The 16,307-nt window shown below is 36.7% G+C and overlaps 1 protein-coding gene across 1 annotated transcript; it reads left to right on the top strand.

Annotated features, from left to right (window-relative positions):
• Positions 1-518: 518 nt before the first annotated feature.
• LOC131129501 (pyroglutamyl-peptidase 1-like) lies at positions 519-11,777 on the top strand. The gene is made up of 5 exons (XM_058073135.1): positions 519-660; positions 2,269-2,321; positions 5,011-5,127; positions 8,545-8,777; positions 10,438-11,777. Exons 1-5 carry the CDS (start codon positions 627-629, stop codon positions 10,631-10,633), a joined length of 633 nt encoding a protein of 210 aa, XP_057929118.1. The 5' UTR covers positions 519-626; the 3' UTR covers positions 10,634-11,777.
• Positions 11,778-16,307: the final 4,530 nt, after the last annotated feature.

The raw sequence follows: 16,307 nt of genomic DNA, 5'->3' as shown, positions 1-16,307 counted from the left end.
ATTTTTATTTTTATTTTTATTTTTATTTTTATTTTTATTTTTATTTTTATTTTTATTTTTATTTTTATTTTTATTTTTATTTTTATTTTTATTTTTATTTTTATTTTTATTTTTATTTTTATTTTTATTTTTATTTTTATTATAATCTTTAATTCAACAGCGCTTCCTCACCAACAACCCCCCACACCTGGTGCATTCACAGTCACTCGGAACAGTCAGACACTCAAGAGCGCAACATGCCAACATGAACACATCAGGGTCGCTACAGTATTTTTAATATGTTTTTTTCAACAAACCATGTAATATAATTAGGTATGTTCCAATGAATAACTTATAAAGATCAATAACTTTCACACAAATTTACACTTTTATGGACATGAGAATATTACAATGCCATTCCAATGGAGCAAATGTTTTGGGTAACGATATGGCACGTTTTCGCCTCATACACGTCGTTACGTCACGCGTGACGTCATTACGTCGAGGACTTTGGCGTTCGGACGCTGGCTGGAGCTCGGCAGTCGGGCGCCTTCAGCTGAGGGGGGGACAACAGGGCGACTTTATGGTCCTGCTACACAACAAAGACCCGATAAAGCACCGAAACACTCGACGTGTCACGACGGGAAATGGACAACAGTAAACGGACTGTGGTCGTTACAGGTGTGTATTTTGTTTGCTTAGTTGCCTTTCATTGGAGCCTCCCGGCGGGCTAGTTCTTTGGGTAAGAAGTAGTGGAAAAGTTGGGTTGATGACAGCTGCTCGGAGGCTAATGGCGTCAGCCTGTTTGTGCTCCACTCTGCGGCCTTTTGTAGCTAGCAGAAAGAAGCCGTTCGACGTAGTTATGTTTAGCTACTTTGTAAACAGAAAACCCTTTTTTGTAATTTGTTAAAAAATAATAATAATGCCATTTTGAAGGTTATTTGGTATCCAACAATCATTGATAAGACACGAAAAAAACTTTTATGCTAATATACTTTGTTTTTAGCATGATGCACCTTTTTTCCACAACCTTCAAAAGTCTGATTCAGATTTTCACTATCATTTGTTTTGAATATTTTAGTAACTTGACTTATTATTTATACAGCAGCTTAATCTGGGACTACTTAAAACATTTATAATGATATATATACTTAAAAAATAAGTACTTCTGACTAGCACAATTGCCATTAACTAGCAAAATGTCTGCTTACATTTGTTCCCATTATGAAAAATAATGGAGAAAACTTTCAGAAACAATGAAGACAACTGTCAAATTTATTGATAACTCATATACATTTAGCAAATTAGGGAAATTTGAAAAGTAATCGAAAACGACATTTGTTCTACTGTGACAAATTTGAGCTGTACTAGTAGAAAATATTCATGTTTTCACAAGCTTTGCAAAATATAGTATAACGGCTTCCATGCTGGTGTTTGTTTGGCATGTTTTGTCATTTTCGGGTTCAAAGTTAAAAGGAACTATCCAGGATGTTCCGCATTGAAGACCTTAAATTATAATAGGATTAGGTTTGCCGGAACAGAACTGGTCTGTGGGGCACAAAAAGGCTAGGGCGGTGGGGGGGGGGGTTCATAATCAGAACTACGGGTTTTGAACCTGTGTGACTTCTTTGCAACTCTTTTTATAGGAAAAAAATGTAAATTTGAGTGTGATAACCGCATTCCCAAAGCGAAATGAATGAAAATTTCGGTATTTAGTAATTGTAATACAACATAAAATACACAGTCAGTGAGTACTTGGTTGTTTTTTCCAGACACAAAGGCGTGCAGGGGCGCTGAGTCCCAGCTGATGGTATAGATGTGTAGGCTGCCTGGGAACGGCTTCCTCACAATAGCGCGCCGGCTGGCAACTAGCGACCCCTCACTCTGCTTCTATTCAGCAGCCTGTCAGACAGACTGATCCTCCCTCCGCCCAACCCCCAGGGACCCGCTGACCCTTGCGGGGAGAAGGTGGAGGGGGCTCGGCTATAGATCCTAACATAAACAAGGCTGTGTGAGGGAATAGCTGTCGTCCAACGCCGCCGTTGCCGGTTTTACAGGTCATATGGATTGACGCAGGGAGGGGTTGTTTGGTGGTAGTGATTGATCTTATTTTTGCTCATTCAAGGAGAGAGTCATCTTAAACCGCCTAAACAGGCAGCCATGCTAAATCGGTCTTCAAAAGACACAACTTGAACTCAAAGCAACGTGAAACAATTTGTAAAAACGTAATCTAAAGGGGTAATATTTTCTATTTGTACAATCACTTGAAATAACAGCCATGTTTCTTAGGTTTTGGGCCGTTTGGAGAACACACAGTTAATGCCAGCTGGGTTGCAGTACAGGTGAGTTTTATCACTGTTTTTTCAGTTTTTTTTTTCTTGTTTATTAATGCACAAGATTAGACACATGCAATCCAGAAAATGATATGTAAATATTACACTTAGGGGGGGAAAAAGTGGGCTAACAAATTGACAATAAAAGCACAAATACTGCGTATTTCAGAAAACAACATATGTAATGATACAGGACTCTACAAGAAGTAATGAAGTCTGTAAAATTAAATAATTTAAATAAAAAAATCCAAAAATTGTTACTGACTGCATCACACACCGTCTGGAAATCAAACATCAGTATCAAACATAATGTGTGTACCGTAATTTCCGATGTATAAGGCACTCAATTTTTTTATGGCTATGTTCTAGAATCGCTACTCATTATGGAATAATTTTTTTTACTTGTATTGGTACATGTTTGTATGTTTATTCGGCATACCTTTTGAGTGTTAAGTTGCTGTGTGATGATTTTAGACTTATTTGTAACATGACACCGTGAATCAGACTATGATAGGGAAAGAGTCAGTGTCAAACATAATGTTGTGTACCGTAATTTCCGATGTATTAGACGCTAATTTTATTTTATGGCTATGTTCTAGAATCGCTACTCATTATGGACAAATGAATCATTGCAGCGCCGAGGCGTGCATAACCTATGCCGAAATTCATTATGGAAATTTTTTTTTACTCGTATTGGTACGTTTGTATGTTTATTCGGCATACCCTTTGAGTGTTAAGTTGCTGTGTGATGATTTTAGACTTATTTGTAACATGACACAGTGAATCAGACTGAAGTCTGTAAAATTAAATAATTAAAAAAATAATAAAAATAGAAAAATCCAAAAATTGTTACAACTATAATGATGAAAATGGTAATATTAATGATGATTATAATAATGGTGATAATAATAACAATAATAATGGTAATAATGATAAAGATTATAAAAATAATGATAATAACAATAATAATATTACAATGATAATAATAACAGGGGAAAACAAGACTGTGGCATGAACATGATTATATCTTGCAAAAAGGGGTAGGCGTTTATAAGCTTTTGCTTCATCCTACTCCTTTTCGGCTTGTGATCAGATAGTTGAATACAAATGTAAACAATGGAAAGTTATATTTTGATTGATGTAAGAAATGCACTGTAATGTTTCATATATTTGTCCAAATAAAATTAAAATAAAACAAAATTAATTTGTAATAATTAATATTTTTACAAATATATTTTAATAATATTATTATTATATTATAAATAATATTATAATATTTAATAATATTTTCAAAATGTTGTCTAGTGTACTTGCATGATGCCTGCTTCTCACTATGCAGCAGTGTACTACCGGGGTCTCAGGGCCCTGCTGGAGATACTACCAGCGGGGGGGTGTGGGGTGGGGGGACGCACATTGGTTGTCAGGGTGTCTAGACAAACTTGATAAGGATATTAAAGGCAAACAAAAGGAAGCTTTGTGGCGGGGTCGCAGACGTGGTCAAACGAGCCTTTCAGTGACAGCGGGGGTCAGTGTCCGGGGCTATTTGTCCTGCAAGTAGACGGGGGGGAGGAGTTGGCCCCTCTGGGTGTGAATTCGACACGCATTTATCTTGTTATTTTTGCATAATTGCTGTTTTATTTTACATATTGATTGTGCCGGTATGAATCTGTTTTTTTTGCACTACAGTATAATTGGCACTTTTTTTTTCAAATCCAAATTGTTCTTTCCGTGATCCAAATTGTTCTTTCCGTGATCCAAATTGTTCTTTCCGTGATCCAAATCGTTCTTTCCGTGATCCAAATCGTTCTTTTGTGATCCAAATAGTTCTTTCCATGATCCAAATCGTTCTTTCCATGATCCAAATTGTTCTTTCCACGATCCAAATTGTTCTTTACACGATCCAAATTGTTCTTTCCACGATCCAAATTGTTCTTTACACGATCCAAATTGTTCTTTACACGATCCAAATTGTTCTTTACATGATCCAAATTGTTCTTTACACGATCCAAATTGTTCTTTACACGATCCAAATTGTTCTTTACATGATCCAAATTGTTCTTTACACGATCCAAATTGTTCTTTCCACGATCCAAATTGTTCTTTCCGCGATCCAAATCGTTCTTTACACGATCCAAATCGTTCTTTACGCGATCCAAGTTGTTCTTTACGCGATCAAAATTGTTCTTTACGCGATCAAAATTGTTCTTTACGCGATCCAAATTGTTCTTTACGCGATCCAAATTGTTCTTTACGCGATCCAAATTGTTCTTTACACGATCCAAATTGTTCTTTACGCGATCCAAATCGTTCTTTACGCGATCCAAGTTGTTCTTCACGCGATCCAAGTTGTTCTTTACGCGATCCAAGTTGTTCTTTACGCGATCCAAATCGTTCTTTACGCGATCCAAATCGTTCTTTACATGATCCAAATCGTTCGTTACACGATCCAAATCGTTCGTTACACGATCCAAATCGTTCGTTACACGATCCAAATCGTTCGTTACACGATCCAAATCGTTCGTTACACGATCCAAATCGTTCGTTACACGATCCAAATCGTTCGTTACGCGATCCAAATTGTTTTTTACATATTGATTGTGCCGGTATGAATGTGTGAAATATTTAGCCTATATTTACTTACATGAAGGATAATTGATAGCAAAGCGCATGAACTTGAAAATCTGTTTGTGGTCCTCAGGAGATGAAGAAGCTTGGACTTGGCACAGAAGTAGACTTGCATGTCTACGAGGTTCCTGTGGAGTACCAGACTGTGCAGAGTTTAGTTCCGTCACTATGGAAGAAGTATCACCCCATGGTAAGAGAGAGATGTTTATAAAACACAGTTCAGTATATTTTTCATCAAAATAGTAGTCATGCCAAAATGTTGTGTTGCTGCTGGATGTTCACAGTATCCGAGTGATACTGTCGTGGGGGTGCTGGAGCCTATCCCAGCTGTCTTTGAGCGAGAGGCGGGGTACACCCTGGACTGGTGGCCAGCCAATCACAGGGCACATATAGACAAACAACCATTCACACTCACATTCATACCTATGGACAATTTGGAGTCGCTAATTAACCTAGCATGTTTTTGGAATGAAAAAATTAAAATTAAAATTCATTTTCTACCGCTTTTCCTCACGAGGGTCTCAGGGGTGCTGGAGCCTATCCCAGCTGTCTTTGGGCGAGAGGCGGGGTACACCCTGGACTGGTGGCCAGCCAATCACAGGGCACATATAGACAAACAACCATTCACACTCACATTCATACCTTTGGACAATTTGGAGTGGCCAATTAACCTAGCATGTTTTTGGATTAAAATTAAAATTAAAATTAAAATTAAAATTAAAATTAAAATTAAAATTAAAATTAAAATTAAAATTAAAATTAAAATTAAAATTAAAATTGCGCGCTAACCACTCGACCACCGTGCTGCCCCAGGATCAGTCAAACTATTTTAAAAAATAATTTAAAAAATAATTATTTAAAAAAAAACTATTTAAAAAAATAATTAACCTAGCATGTTTTTGGAACATGGAGATGGCCGAGGGTGGAATTGAACCCTGGTCTGCGCGCCAACCACTCGACCGCCGTGCCCGAAAGGCATAGAATATGTAATTAATTGTTGTCATAGCATCAATGCAGTTGAAATGTGATGGCTTCTGGTCAGTAATGTACCATAACTCAAGACTTTTTAATAATAAAAGTACATAATACGCCTCTAAAACGCTGTCTCCTTTTTCGTAATATTGCCGAGTCACTAAATGTCTTCAGTCCATGATTCAGCGACCAGAGGAGAATTGTAAAGGCACACCCGTGTTAACAGAAATGACACAATGTTATGTAAATAACATGAATCACTTGCGTTTGTCATGCTATAGCTATAGCGCTGTGGTTAACGCCACAAGCGAAGGGCACCAAGGAGCGGCCAATGACAATCGAGATGGTCATTTTTGGTATCCTGCGAAACAAAAAACGGGCGGAAATGGGGCCAATGAATGAGAATGTTATTTCTGTCATGTCGGCGCTTATTGCATGGGAACTCTACAGACCTCCAGTCTGCACATTGTGAACCAGCCTGCAGGGTGTATACGTATACATATACTTATATGTATATGTATATGTATAAGGGCTTTGTGTTGAACTGTAAGTCTCATGACATTTTTTTTTTTTTGCACTACAGTATGATTGGCGCTTTTTTTTTTTTTTGCTTTTGTTTTTTTTGTTTTTTTTACGTGATCCAAATTGTTCTTTCCGTGATCCAAATTGTTTTTTTTGTGATCCAGATTGTTCTTTACACGATCTAAATTGTTCTTTCCACGATCCAAATTGTTCTTTACACGATCCAAATTGTTCTTTCCACGATCTAAATTGTTCTTTACACGATCCAAATTGTTCTTTACACGATCCAAATTGTTCTTTACACGATCCAAATTGTTCTTTCCACGATCTAAATTGTTCTTTACACGATCCAAATTGTTCTTTACACGATCCAAATTGTTCTTTACACGATCCAAATTGTTCTTTACACGATCCAAATCGTTCTATACACGATCCAAATCGTTCTATACACGATCCAAATCGTTCTTTCCGTGATCCAAATCGTTCTTTCCGTGATCCAAATTGTTCTTTCCGTGATCCAAATTGTTCTTTCCGTGATCCAAATTGTTCTTTCTGTGATCCAAATTGTTCTTTCCATGATCCAAATTGTTCTTTCCGTGATCCAAATTGTTCTTTCCGTGATCCAAATTGTTCTTTCTGTGATCCAAATTGTTTTTTACGTGATCCAAATTGTTTTGTTTTTTACGTGATCCAAATTGTTTTTACGCGATCCAAATTGTTCTTTACGCGATCCAAATTGTTCTTTACGCGATCCAAATTGTTCTTTACGCGATCCAAATTGTTCTTTACGTGATCCAAATTGTTCTTTACGTGATCCAAATTGTTCTTTACGTGATCCAAATTGTTCTTTCCGTGATCCAAATGGTTCTTTCCATGATCCAAATGGTTCTTTAAGCGATCCAAATTGTTCTTTACGTGATCCAAATTGTTCTTTACGTGATCCAAATTGTTCTTTACGTGATCCAAATTGTTCTTTCCGTGATCCAAATTGTTCTTTAAATGATCCAAATTGTTCTTTACACGATCCAAATCGTTCTTTACACGATCCAAATTGTTCTTTACACGATCCAAATTGTTCTTTACACGATCCAAATTGTTCTTTACACGATCCAAATTGTTCTTTACGTGATCCAAATTGTTCTTTACGTGATCCAAATTGTTCTTTACGTGATCCAAATTGTTCTTTTCCTGATCCAAATTGTTCTTTCCATGATCCAAATTGTTCTTGACATGATCCAAATTGTTCTTGCCATGATCCAAATTGTTTTTTACGTGATCCAAATTGTTCTTTTCCTGATCCAAATTGTTCTTTTCCTGATCCAAATTGTTCTTTCCATGATCCAAATTGTTTTTTACATGATCCAAATTGTTCTTTACACGATCCAAATTGTTCTTTACACGATCCAAATTGTTCTTTCCATGATCCAAATTGTTCTTTCCATGATCCAAATTGTTCTTTCCATGATCCAAATTGTTCTTTCCATGATCCAAATTGTTCTTTCCATGATCCAAATTGTTCTTTCCATGATCCAAATTGTTCTTGACATGATCCAAATTGTTCTTGACATGATCCAAATTGTTGTTTACATGATCCAAATTGTTGTTTACATGATCCAAATTGTTGTTTACATGATCCAAATTGTTCTTTCCATGATCCAAATAGTAAATGTGAAATCATCCATCAGTCAAATGAGTGAATTCCCCTCCCATGTGTGGACCTTGTTTTTCTGCTGGTATCCTGGAAAAGCGGTCAAAATGAGAATCCCCTGAAGCTTCCATGATGAGAAGAGGAGCTGGTTGTCATTGTGTTGGCTAATTGGACACTTATGATTTCAGTTGGGGCTCCAAATATTGCTTTATAGTCATATTATTATTATTATAACCGGGTCGAAACCGACCCTAACAATACAGTGGTCATAATTTCAACCAGACCATTTTAAAATTTAGTTAAAAAAAATATTTTTTTTGGTTTTATTTTGTTGAAATAGAGTTTCCTGACAAAAGTCAAAAAGCCTTGATGCCTTGATTCATTGCCCCCCCCTCCCACGGGAACCCACCCTGCACCCGCCCCGTAATTGACTTGTGCTTTTGTGTTTCATTTTCTGTTTTTCAGTTGGTTGTTCATGTCGGCGTGTCAGGCATGGCCACCACCGTCACGTTAGAGAAGTGCGGCAGAAATCATGGCTACAAGGGCCTGGACAACAGCAGCTTCTGTCCTGATTCACAGTGTTGCATTGTGGGAGGCCCAGACTGTATTGACTCTGTTATTGACATGGAATCAGTCTGCAAGAGAGTGACTGCCTCTGGACTGGGAGTCGCCGTGTCTGTCTCCAAAGATGCTGGAAGGTATTGAAAGTTTGTTTGTCTTTTAAAAAAAACATTAACTTAACATGTGCATGTATGCGTGTTTTTTTTTCCTCGTCTATCTTTTCCACACATGCTGGATGACAAGAGGGTTCACTCTGATTGTGTCGTCCGCATTGGTTCTATAGTGGAATAACCAGAGAGAGAACCCGCTTGTCAGCCATTCAGCCTCTTTGTCAACATACACGGAGGCGGGGGTACTAGTGAGCACATAAACAAAGCGCTAGCAGCAGGTTAGCACATAAACGCTAATGTGAATGAAGGCACAAAAGCGACTGTTTCTAAACCGAGTGCTACAACCCCAATGTGGAGGTGCAGCTTAGCCAAAAAAAATATATTCATTGATTTTCTACCGCTTTTCCTCAAAAGGGTCACAGGGGTGCTGGTGGAATCGAACTCGGGTCTCCTAGCTGCGAGTCCTGCGCGCTAACCCCACAAAACAAACATTCATTCATTTATTTTCTACCGCTCATCCTCATAAGGAGTCGCGGAGGTGCTGGAGCCTATCACAGCTGTCTTTTGCCGAGAGGCGGGGTACACCCTGGACTGGTGGCCAGCCAGCCAATCACAGGGCACATATAGACAAACAACCATTCACACTCACATTCATACCTATGGATAATTTGGAGTCGCTAATTAACCTAGCATGTTTTTGGAATGTGGGAGGAAACCGGAGTACCCGGAGAAAACCCACGCATGCACGGGGAGAACATGCAATTGGTGGAATTGAACTCGGGTCTCCTAGCTGTTTGGCCTGTGTGCTAACCACTTGTACACCGTGCAGCCTCATATTAATATTATTCATTCATTTTCTACCGCTTATCCTTGCAGGGGTGCTGGAGCCTATCCCAGCTGTCTTTTGCCGAGAGGCGGGGTACACCCTGGACTGGTGGCCAGCCAGCCAATCACAGGGCACATATAGACAAACAACCATTCACACTCACATTCATACCTATGGACAATTTGGAGTGGCTAATTAACCTAGCATGTTTTTTTGGAATGTGGGAGGAAACCGGAGTACCCGGAGAAAACCCACGCATGCACGGGGAGAACATGTAATTGGTGGAATTGAACTCAGGTCTCCTAGCTGTGAGGCCTGTGTGCTAACTACTCGACCACCGTGCAGCCTCATATTATTATTCATTAATTCATTTTCTACCGCTTATCCTCACGAGGGTCGTGGGGGGTGCTGGAGCCTATCCCAGCAGTCTTCGGGTGAGAGACGGTGTACACCCTGGACTGGTGGCCAACCAGCCAATCACAGGGCACATATAGACAAACAACCATTCACACTCACATTCATACCTATGGATGGAATTGAACTCGGGTCTCCTAGCTGTGAAGCCTGTGTGCTAACCACTCGTCCTCTGTGCAGCCCTGGTTCAGTATATTTTTCATCAAAATAGTAGTCATGCCAAAATGTTGTGTTGCTGCTGGATGTTCACAGTATCCGAGTGATACTGTCGTGGGGGTGCTGGAGCCTATCTCAGCTGTCTTCGAGTGAGAGAGGCGGGGTACACCCTGGACTGGTGGCCAGCCAGCCAATCACAGGGCACATATAGACAAATTTGGAGTCGCTAATTAACCTAGCATGTTTTTTTTGGATATACTGTAACTCCATTTTATTTGTCCCATATCACAGATATCTATGCGATTTCACCTATTACACATCCCTCTACATGAGCCACGGTCGCTCTGCCTTCGTCCATGTGCCTCCTCTCGGGAAGCCGTACAGCGGCGAAGACCTGGGCCGCGCGTTGCAGGCCATTGTCCGGGAGATGCTGGAGCTTCTGGATCACGCCAAGGAAAAGATTCACTGCCAGCAGCACTTCCACTAAGTGACCTCCCGAAAACCAACCAACCAACCAGCCAGCCAGCCTGCCTCTCCAGCCACGCAAGACAAATTGCACTCGACAACAAGTAGCCAAGTTCTTTCTTTTTTCTCATCCTGTTGGATGTAATGAAAGTTGCAAATGTGCAGGGGCGTTATCACGACGTGCCCCCCCCCCTCGGTTATGATGTGAGAGTTCCCGTTACAGTTACTGCGTACAGTGTCGATTTATACACAGCATTACTCCAAATGTATTGCACCTTATAGCGTTAGGGTTTACTGACATGGTTACAGAAGTCACATTTGGCAAACCCCGACATTGGTTCAATTTGTAATGCTTCATTCTTACATGTCGAGCTTTTTTTTATCGTATTATTGTGTTACCAAAGCCGCAAAGTTCTCGATGAATTCATCACTAACGGTAGTTTAGACCAGTGTTTTTCAACCCCCACGGCACGTTTTTTTTTTTTTTTTTTTACATTGGAAAAATCTTGTGGTACATCACTATGTCATACAACCTCGAAGTCTATCTGAGGAACAAGGCAGGTGTTGCCACACGGACCAATATTACAGTAAACATCGCATATATCGGATTCAATTGTTCCCACTGGTTTTGTCCGATATAAGCAAAATCCGTTATATGCGTATACCGGAAAATGTCCGTTTTACGCATATATCGGATTTATATCCGGTATATGCGTAAATGGGATTTTATCCGTTATAAAAAGGCACTTCCTTGACTATGTTTCCAATGTACCTGGACGCGCAGGCAACGCTGCAAATGACGTCGTATAGCGGCCTGTCACGATTCGGCGAATCGGAGCGCCACGATGCGGCCATCCGATATATGCCAGGGAAATTTCATGGAAATGCATTGGAACGGGACTGGAGATTTTGTCCGAAATAGGCGAAATCTGTAATGTTATTATATTATTATTATTATTATTTTGTTAAAATAATAATATTACTACCATTATTATATTAATATTATTAACAACAATATTAATATAATAGTAGTATTATTATCATTATTTGTATTACTATTATTGTGCTTGTGCTCCTTTTTCCAGGAGTATTTTGTAATATTACTACCATTATTATATTAATATTATTAACAACAATATTAATATAATAGTAGTATTATTATCATTATTGACAACATTATTATTATTATTGTTATCATTGTTATTTTTATTGTATTATTATTATTATTATTATTATATTATTATTATTATTATTATATTATTATTTTATTATTATATTATTATATTATATTATATATATTATTATTTTTATTTTATTTATAAACATGAATTATGAATTAGTTATAGTAATATTATATTGTTATTATTATTTTGTTAATAATAATATTACTACCATTATTATATTAATATTATTAACAACAATATTAATATAATAGTAGTATTATTATCATTATTGACAACATTATTATTATTATTATTATTTGTATTACTATTATTGTGCTTGTGCTCCTTTTTCCAGGAGTATTTTGTAATATTACTACCATTATTATATTAATATTATTAACAACAATATTAATATAATAGTAGTATTATTATCATTATTGACAACATTATTATTATTATTATTATTATTATTATTATTATGTGCTTGTGTCCCTTTTTACAGGAGCATTTTGTAACAAACCACATCAAATAACGAAATTGATAAAGCAGCTACCTCAACCATCAAAAAGTGGAAGCCAGGTTGTATGTTGAGTTCAAATGAAATATTTGGAAAAAAACAGGCGGGCCATATTGAAACACTTGGCGGGCCGGATGTGGCCCGCGGGCCGCGTGTTTGAGACCCCTGATTTACAACATATTGCGCAACTGCAGGGTCTCGAGACACATGCTAACTCGCAAACTAGAGCGCTAGCGACCTAAACGGTAGCCTTCAAGTTATTTCCTTTCAACTTAAATAGCCAAAAAACTTACCACTTCCACACGGATAGGGAGGATAACTATTAACAGTTATTTAACCTTTAACATGAACATGAATCAAACGTAATAATTTTTTCTGGGTACATGATACCATACAGCATCCATATCAAACTTGCGCGGGGCCGCACTAACATTAAACTTTCATATCAAGGCGGGGGGCCTCAAACTAGTGTCCTGCGGGCCACATTTGGCCCGCGGGCCGCGTGTTTGAGACCCCTGATTTACAACATATTGCTGCAGGGTCTCGAGACACATGCTAACTCGCAAACTAGAGCGCTAGCGACCTAAACGGTAGCCTTCAAGTTATTTCCTTTCAACTTAAATAGCCAAAAAACTCACCACTTCCACACGGATAGGGAGGATAACTATTAACAGTTATTTAACCTTTAACATGAACATGAATCAAACGTAATAATTTTTTCTGGGTACATGATACCATACAGCATCCATATCAAACATTAAACTTTCATATCAAGGCGGGGGGGCCTCAAACTAGTGTCCTGCGGGCCACATTTGGCCCGCGGGCCGCGTGTTTGAGCGGGATTGGGGAAAGGAATATTCCATCCTTGTTCAATTCTTTCCGTTTGAGCAAATATACCAAATGTAATTGGAATATTTGGGTCCATATATTCATGGCTATTGACATAATATTTGCAAATAACGATTAATAAATGTTAATTATAAAAATTGGATAATTCCTCACGGCACACCTGACAGTTTCTCAAGGTACACTAGTTTGGTTGAAAATCACTGGTGTAGACATTTTATACATGATGAAATGAGTATATTCATGTAGAAATCCTTTAGCATAAAACGCCTGTTTCTTTTCTATATTTTCCATATTTTTCATATTTTTCCTCTCAATTCTTTGCTATTTCACATTTGATATCCAATTGTTTCCGGAGTCTTTTTTTCTTTATAAGAAGTTGTACGTTTGCCTTCTTTTACAAAGGTGATTTTAAAATCGGGAACGGGTTGGTTCCAGCTCACATTCCCCTGGCCCCGCCCCGCCCTGCCTTGCCCCGCCCCCTTTTCATTTGTCGGCCCATTTCTGACACGAAGACTATAATACTCCAGTCAATTTAAGATCTGAACCCCCAGGTTGCGTAATGTGATTTAACAGATCTCCGGTCTTCTGCAGAATAAGAAGATGTAGCAAGAGGGATCCACATTTCGGTTGCAATCCGGTGGGAAAAGCTATGAATTTAACGTCAAACTAGACTTACTCAATGGATCTTTCAAAAAGTTCTTGTGTACCCCGTCTTTTTTTTTTATTTTTTTTTAAAGTTTTTTATGGCTGCTCAAGTTCTATAAGAATCCACGTGATTGTCTTTTATGTCAGATTTGGGCCTGGAGTTTTATTTCTGTAGCACTTTTTTTTTTTTGACTCCTAATATGTAACTTTTACAAATAATTGTTATAAATTTCCATTTATGTTGTATTTTTTTTATTTTTATTATTTTGCTATATACTTGACTTATGCTCTTATTCCAAGCTATGTTGATTCGCTATACATGTATAATTGTAGCAATGTTTTTCCAGGCTACCTGTGTGAATGTGATTTTTTTTTTTTTTTTTTTTCATACCTGTCGATGCTTCTTATTTTTCCTGGTAAACTCTAATATTTTTCTCCTTTTTTTCCCGGGAATACGCTAATTTTTCTCTTTTTTTCTGTCTTTTATTTTGAAATGCAAATGTCGACAGGTATGTTTTATTTGGCTTTTTATTGTGTTATTTTGTTGTGTTAACGACGGCCAGACTTTTTTTTAGCGGTCCCGCATGACTTGAAATTGTCATTTTTGCAACCTCTGAACCGCCATCTGTGTGGAAAAAAAGATGGAAGCTCGGGATTGTCTTATCTCGGAATACTGCTTTTGTTTTTACGGAATGTCGTAGTCTCCTGGCTTTTTTTTTTTTTTTTTTTGAAATTTTTATTTTTAACACGGCCGAGTGGATTTTTAAACAGATCTTCTTACAAAAGTAGCAACCGGTAGAACCGACGTTTAAAATTAGTCACTCATGGATGCTTTTAAGGTTCCACTTAAAACAAATTTTCCGAGTTTTTGAGGTGCTGATGTTTTCTAGGAATGGGGCGCGGGCGGGGTGGACTGGCGGCATGACTACGAGGATGTGAACGAGTCGCGCCGCACCTACTCCTCACAAATGTGAAATGTGACCCCCCCTTGTCCCCCCTCCCCGTCATATGTAGCTAGTTGATGTTTTCAAGTGACCTCCATCCCCTTTAACTCTTCCTGTGCCTTGCTGTTATTTATTATTTGTGTCAATTATCAAGGCCTTAAATGGTTAGGTGGCAGGTCAGTTCAAAGATATATATATGGAGATATATTCCAGGCAGATATACTATATGTGTGTGGCTACCTCAAAAAAAAATATTTTTTAAAAAATCTCAATGTGGACTTAACATTAACATTATGACTGTGATATTATTGTAAGTACTGTACCTCCTGGTCAGCGGGCATCCTCTCAAAAAAAAGGTGTGTTCTCTGCTTCTGACATTTTTAAAGCACTGTTATACCATAAGAGGTGATATTGGCTTTATAAATGGAAAGGCTTTGAAAATAAGAGAATTCAGAAATAAAGAATTCAGATGTTAAATTGATTTGTCTTTATTTTTTTACTCAGTAAATTGGAAGTAATTTGGACACAAAGCCAATATTCAGTGTCCTGCTTGTCAGTGCTGTATATTATTGTCAGGTGGATATGATACTGTAATACCTATTATATACATAATACACAGTAGTAAGGCTACAGTATGTGGCGTTATCAGCAAAACGTACACATTGACTCAGTTATTGAACTCTTGTTATACATAGTTTATATGCAGACTTTAGAAACTTGCAACCATAAAAAGATTAAAAATTTTAAAAAAATGCTCACTTTTTATTACACTGGCCACATTATATATATATATATATAAAGTGAGTAGTTTTTTTATTTAAAATATGAGCATTTTTTTATTTTGAATGTTTTTATGGTTGCAAGTTTCTAAAGTCTGCATATAAACTATGTATAAAAATAAATACAAAAAATAAAAAATGTTCACTTTTTATTACACTGGCCATATATATATATATATACACACACACAATATTTAAACCATAAAACGATTACAAATTAATAAAACAGTAATATTTTAAAATATATATATATGGCCAGTGTAATAAAAAGTGAGCATTTTTTTATTTTTAATCTTTTTATGGTTGCAAGTTTATATATATATATATATATATATATATATATATATATATATATATATATATATATATATATATATATATATATATATATATATATATATATATATATATATATATATATATATATATATATATATATATATATATATATATATATATATGGCCAGTGTAATAAAAAATGAGCATTTTTTATTTTTAATATTATATATTTTTCATATATATTTATATAAAAAATTATATATTTATTATATATATTTTTATTATGTATCATTTATTTTATTATTTATTGTTATATATTGTTATATTTATTATTGTATATTTATTTTATTATTTATTTTATTATTATATATTTTTTATTAATATATACATGCATATATATATGGCCAGTGTAATAAAAATAAGTCTAATAAAAAGTGAGCATTTTTTATTTGTCATCTTTTTTATGGTTTATGGCTATTATACATAGTTTATATGCAGGCTTTAGAAACTTGCAACCATA

This window comes from Doryrhamphus excisus, chromosome 5 (genome assembly GCF_030265055.1).
Source record: "Doryrhamphus excisus isolate RoL2022-K1 chromosome 5, RoL_Dexc_1.0, whole genome shotgun sequence".
NCBI classification, from domain to species: Eukaryota; Metazoa; Chordata; class Actinopteri; order Syngnathiformes; family Syngnathidae; genus Doryrhamphus; species Doryrhamphus excisus.
The sequence above is the reverse complement of the archived record's forward strand: the minus strand, read 5'-3'. Positions and strand labels throughout refer to the sequence as shown.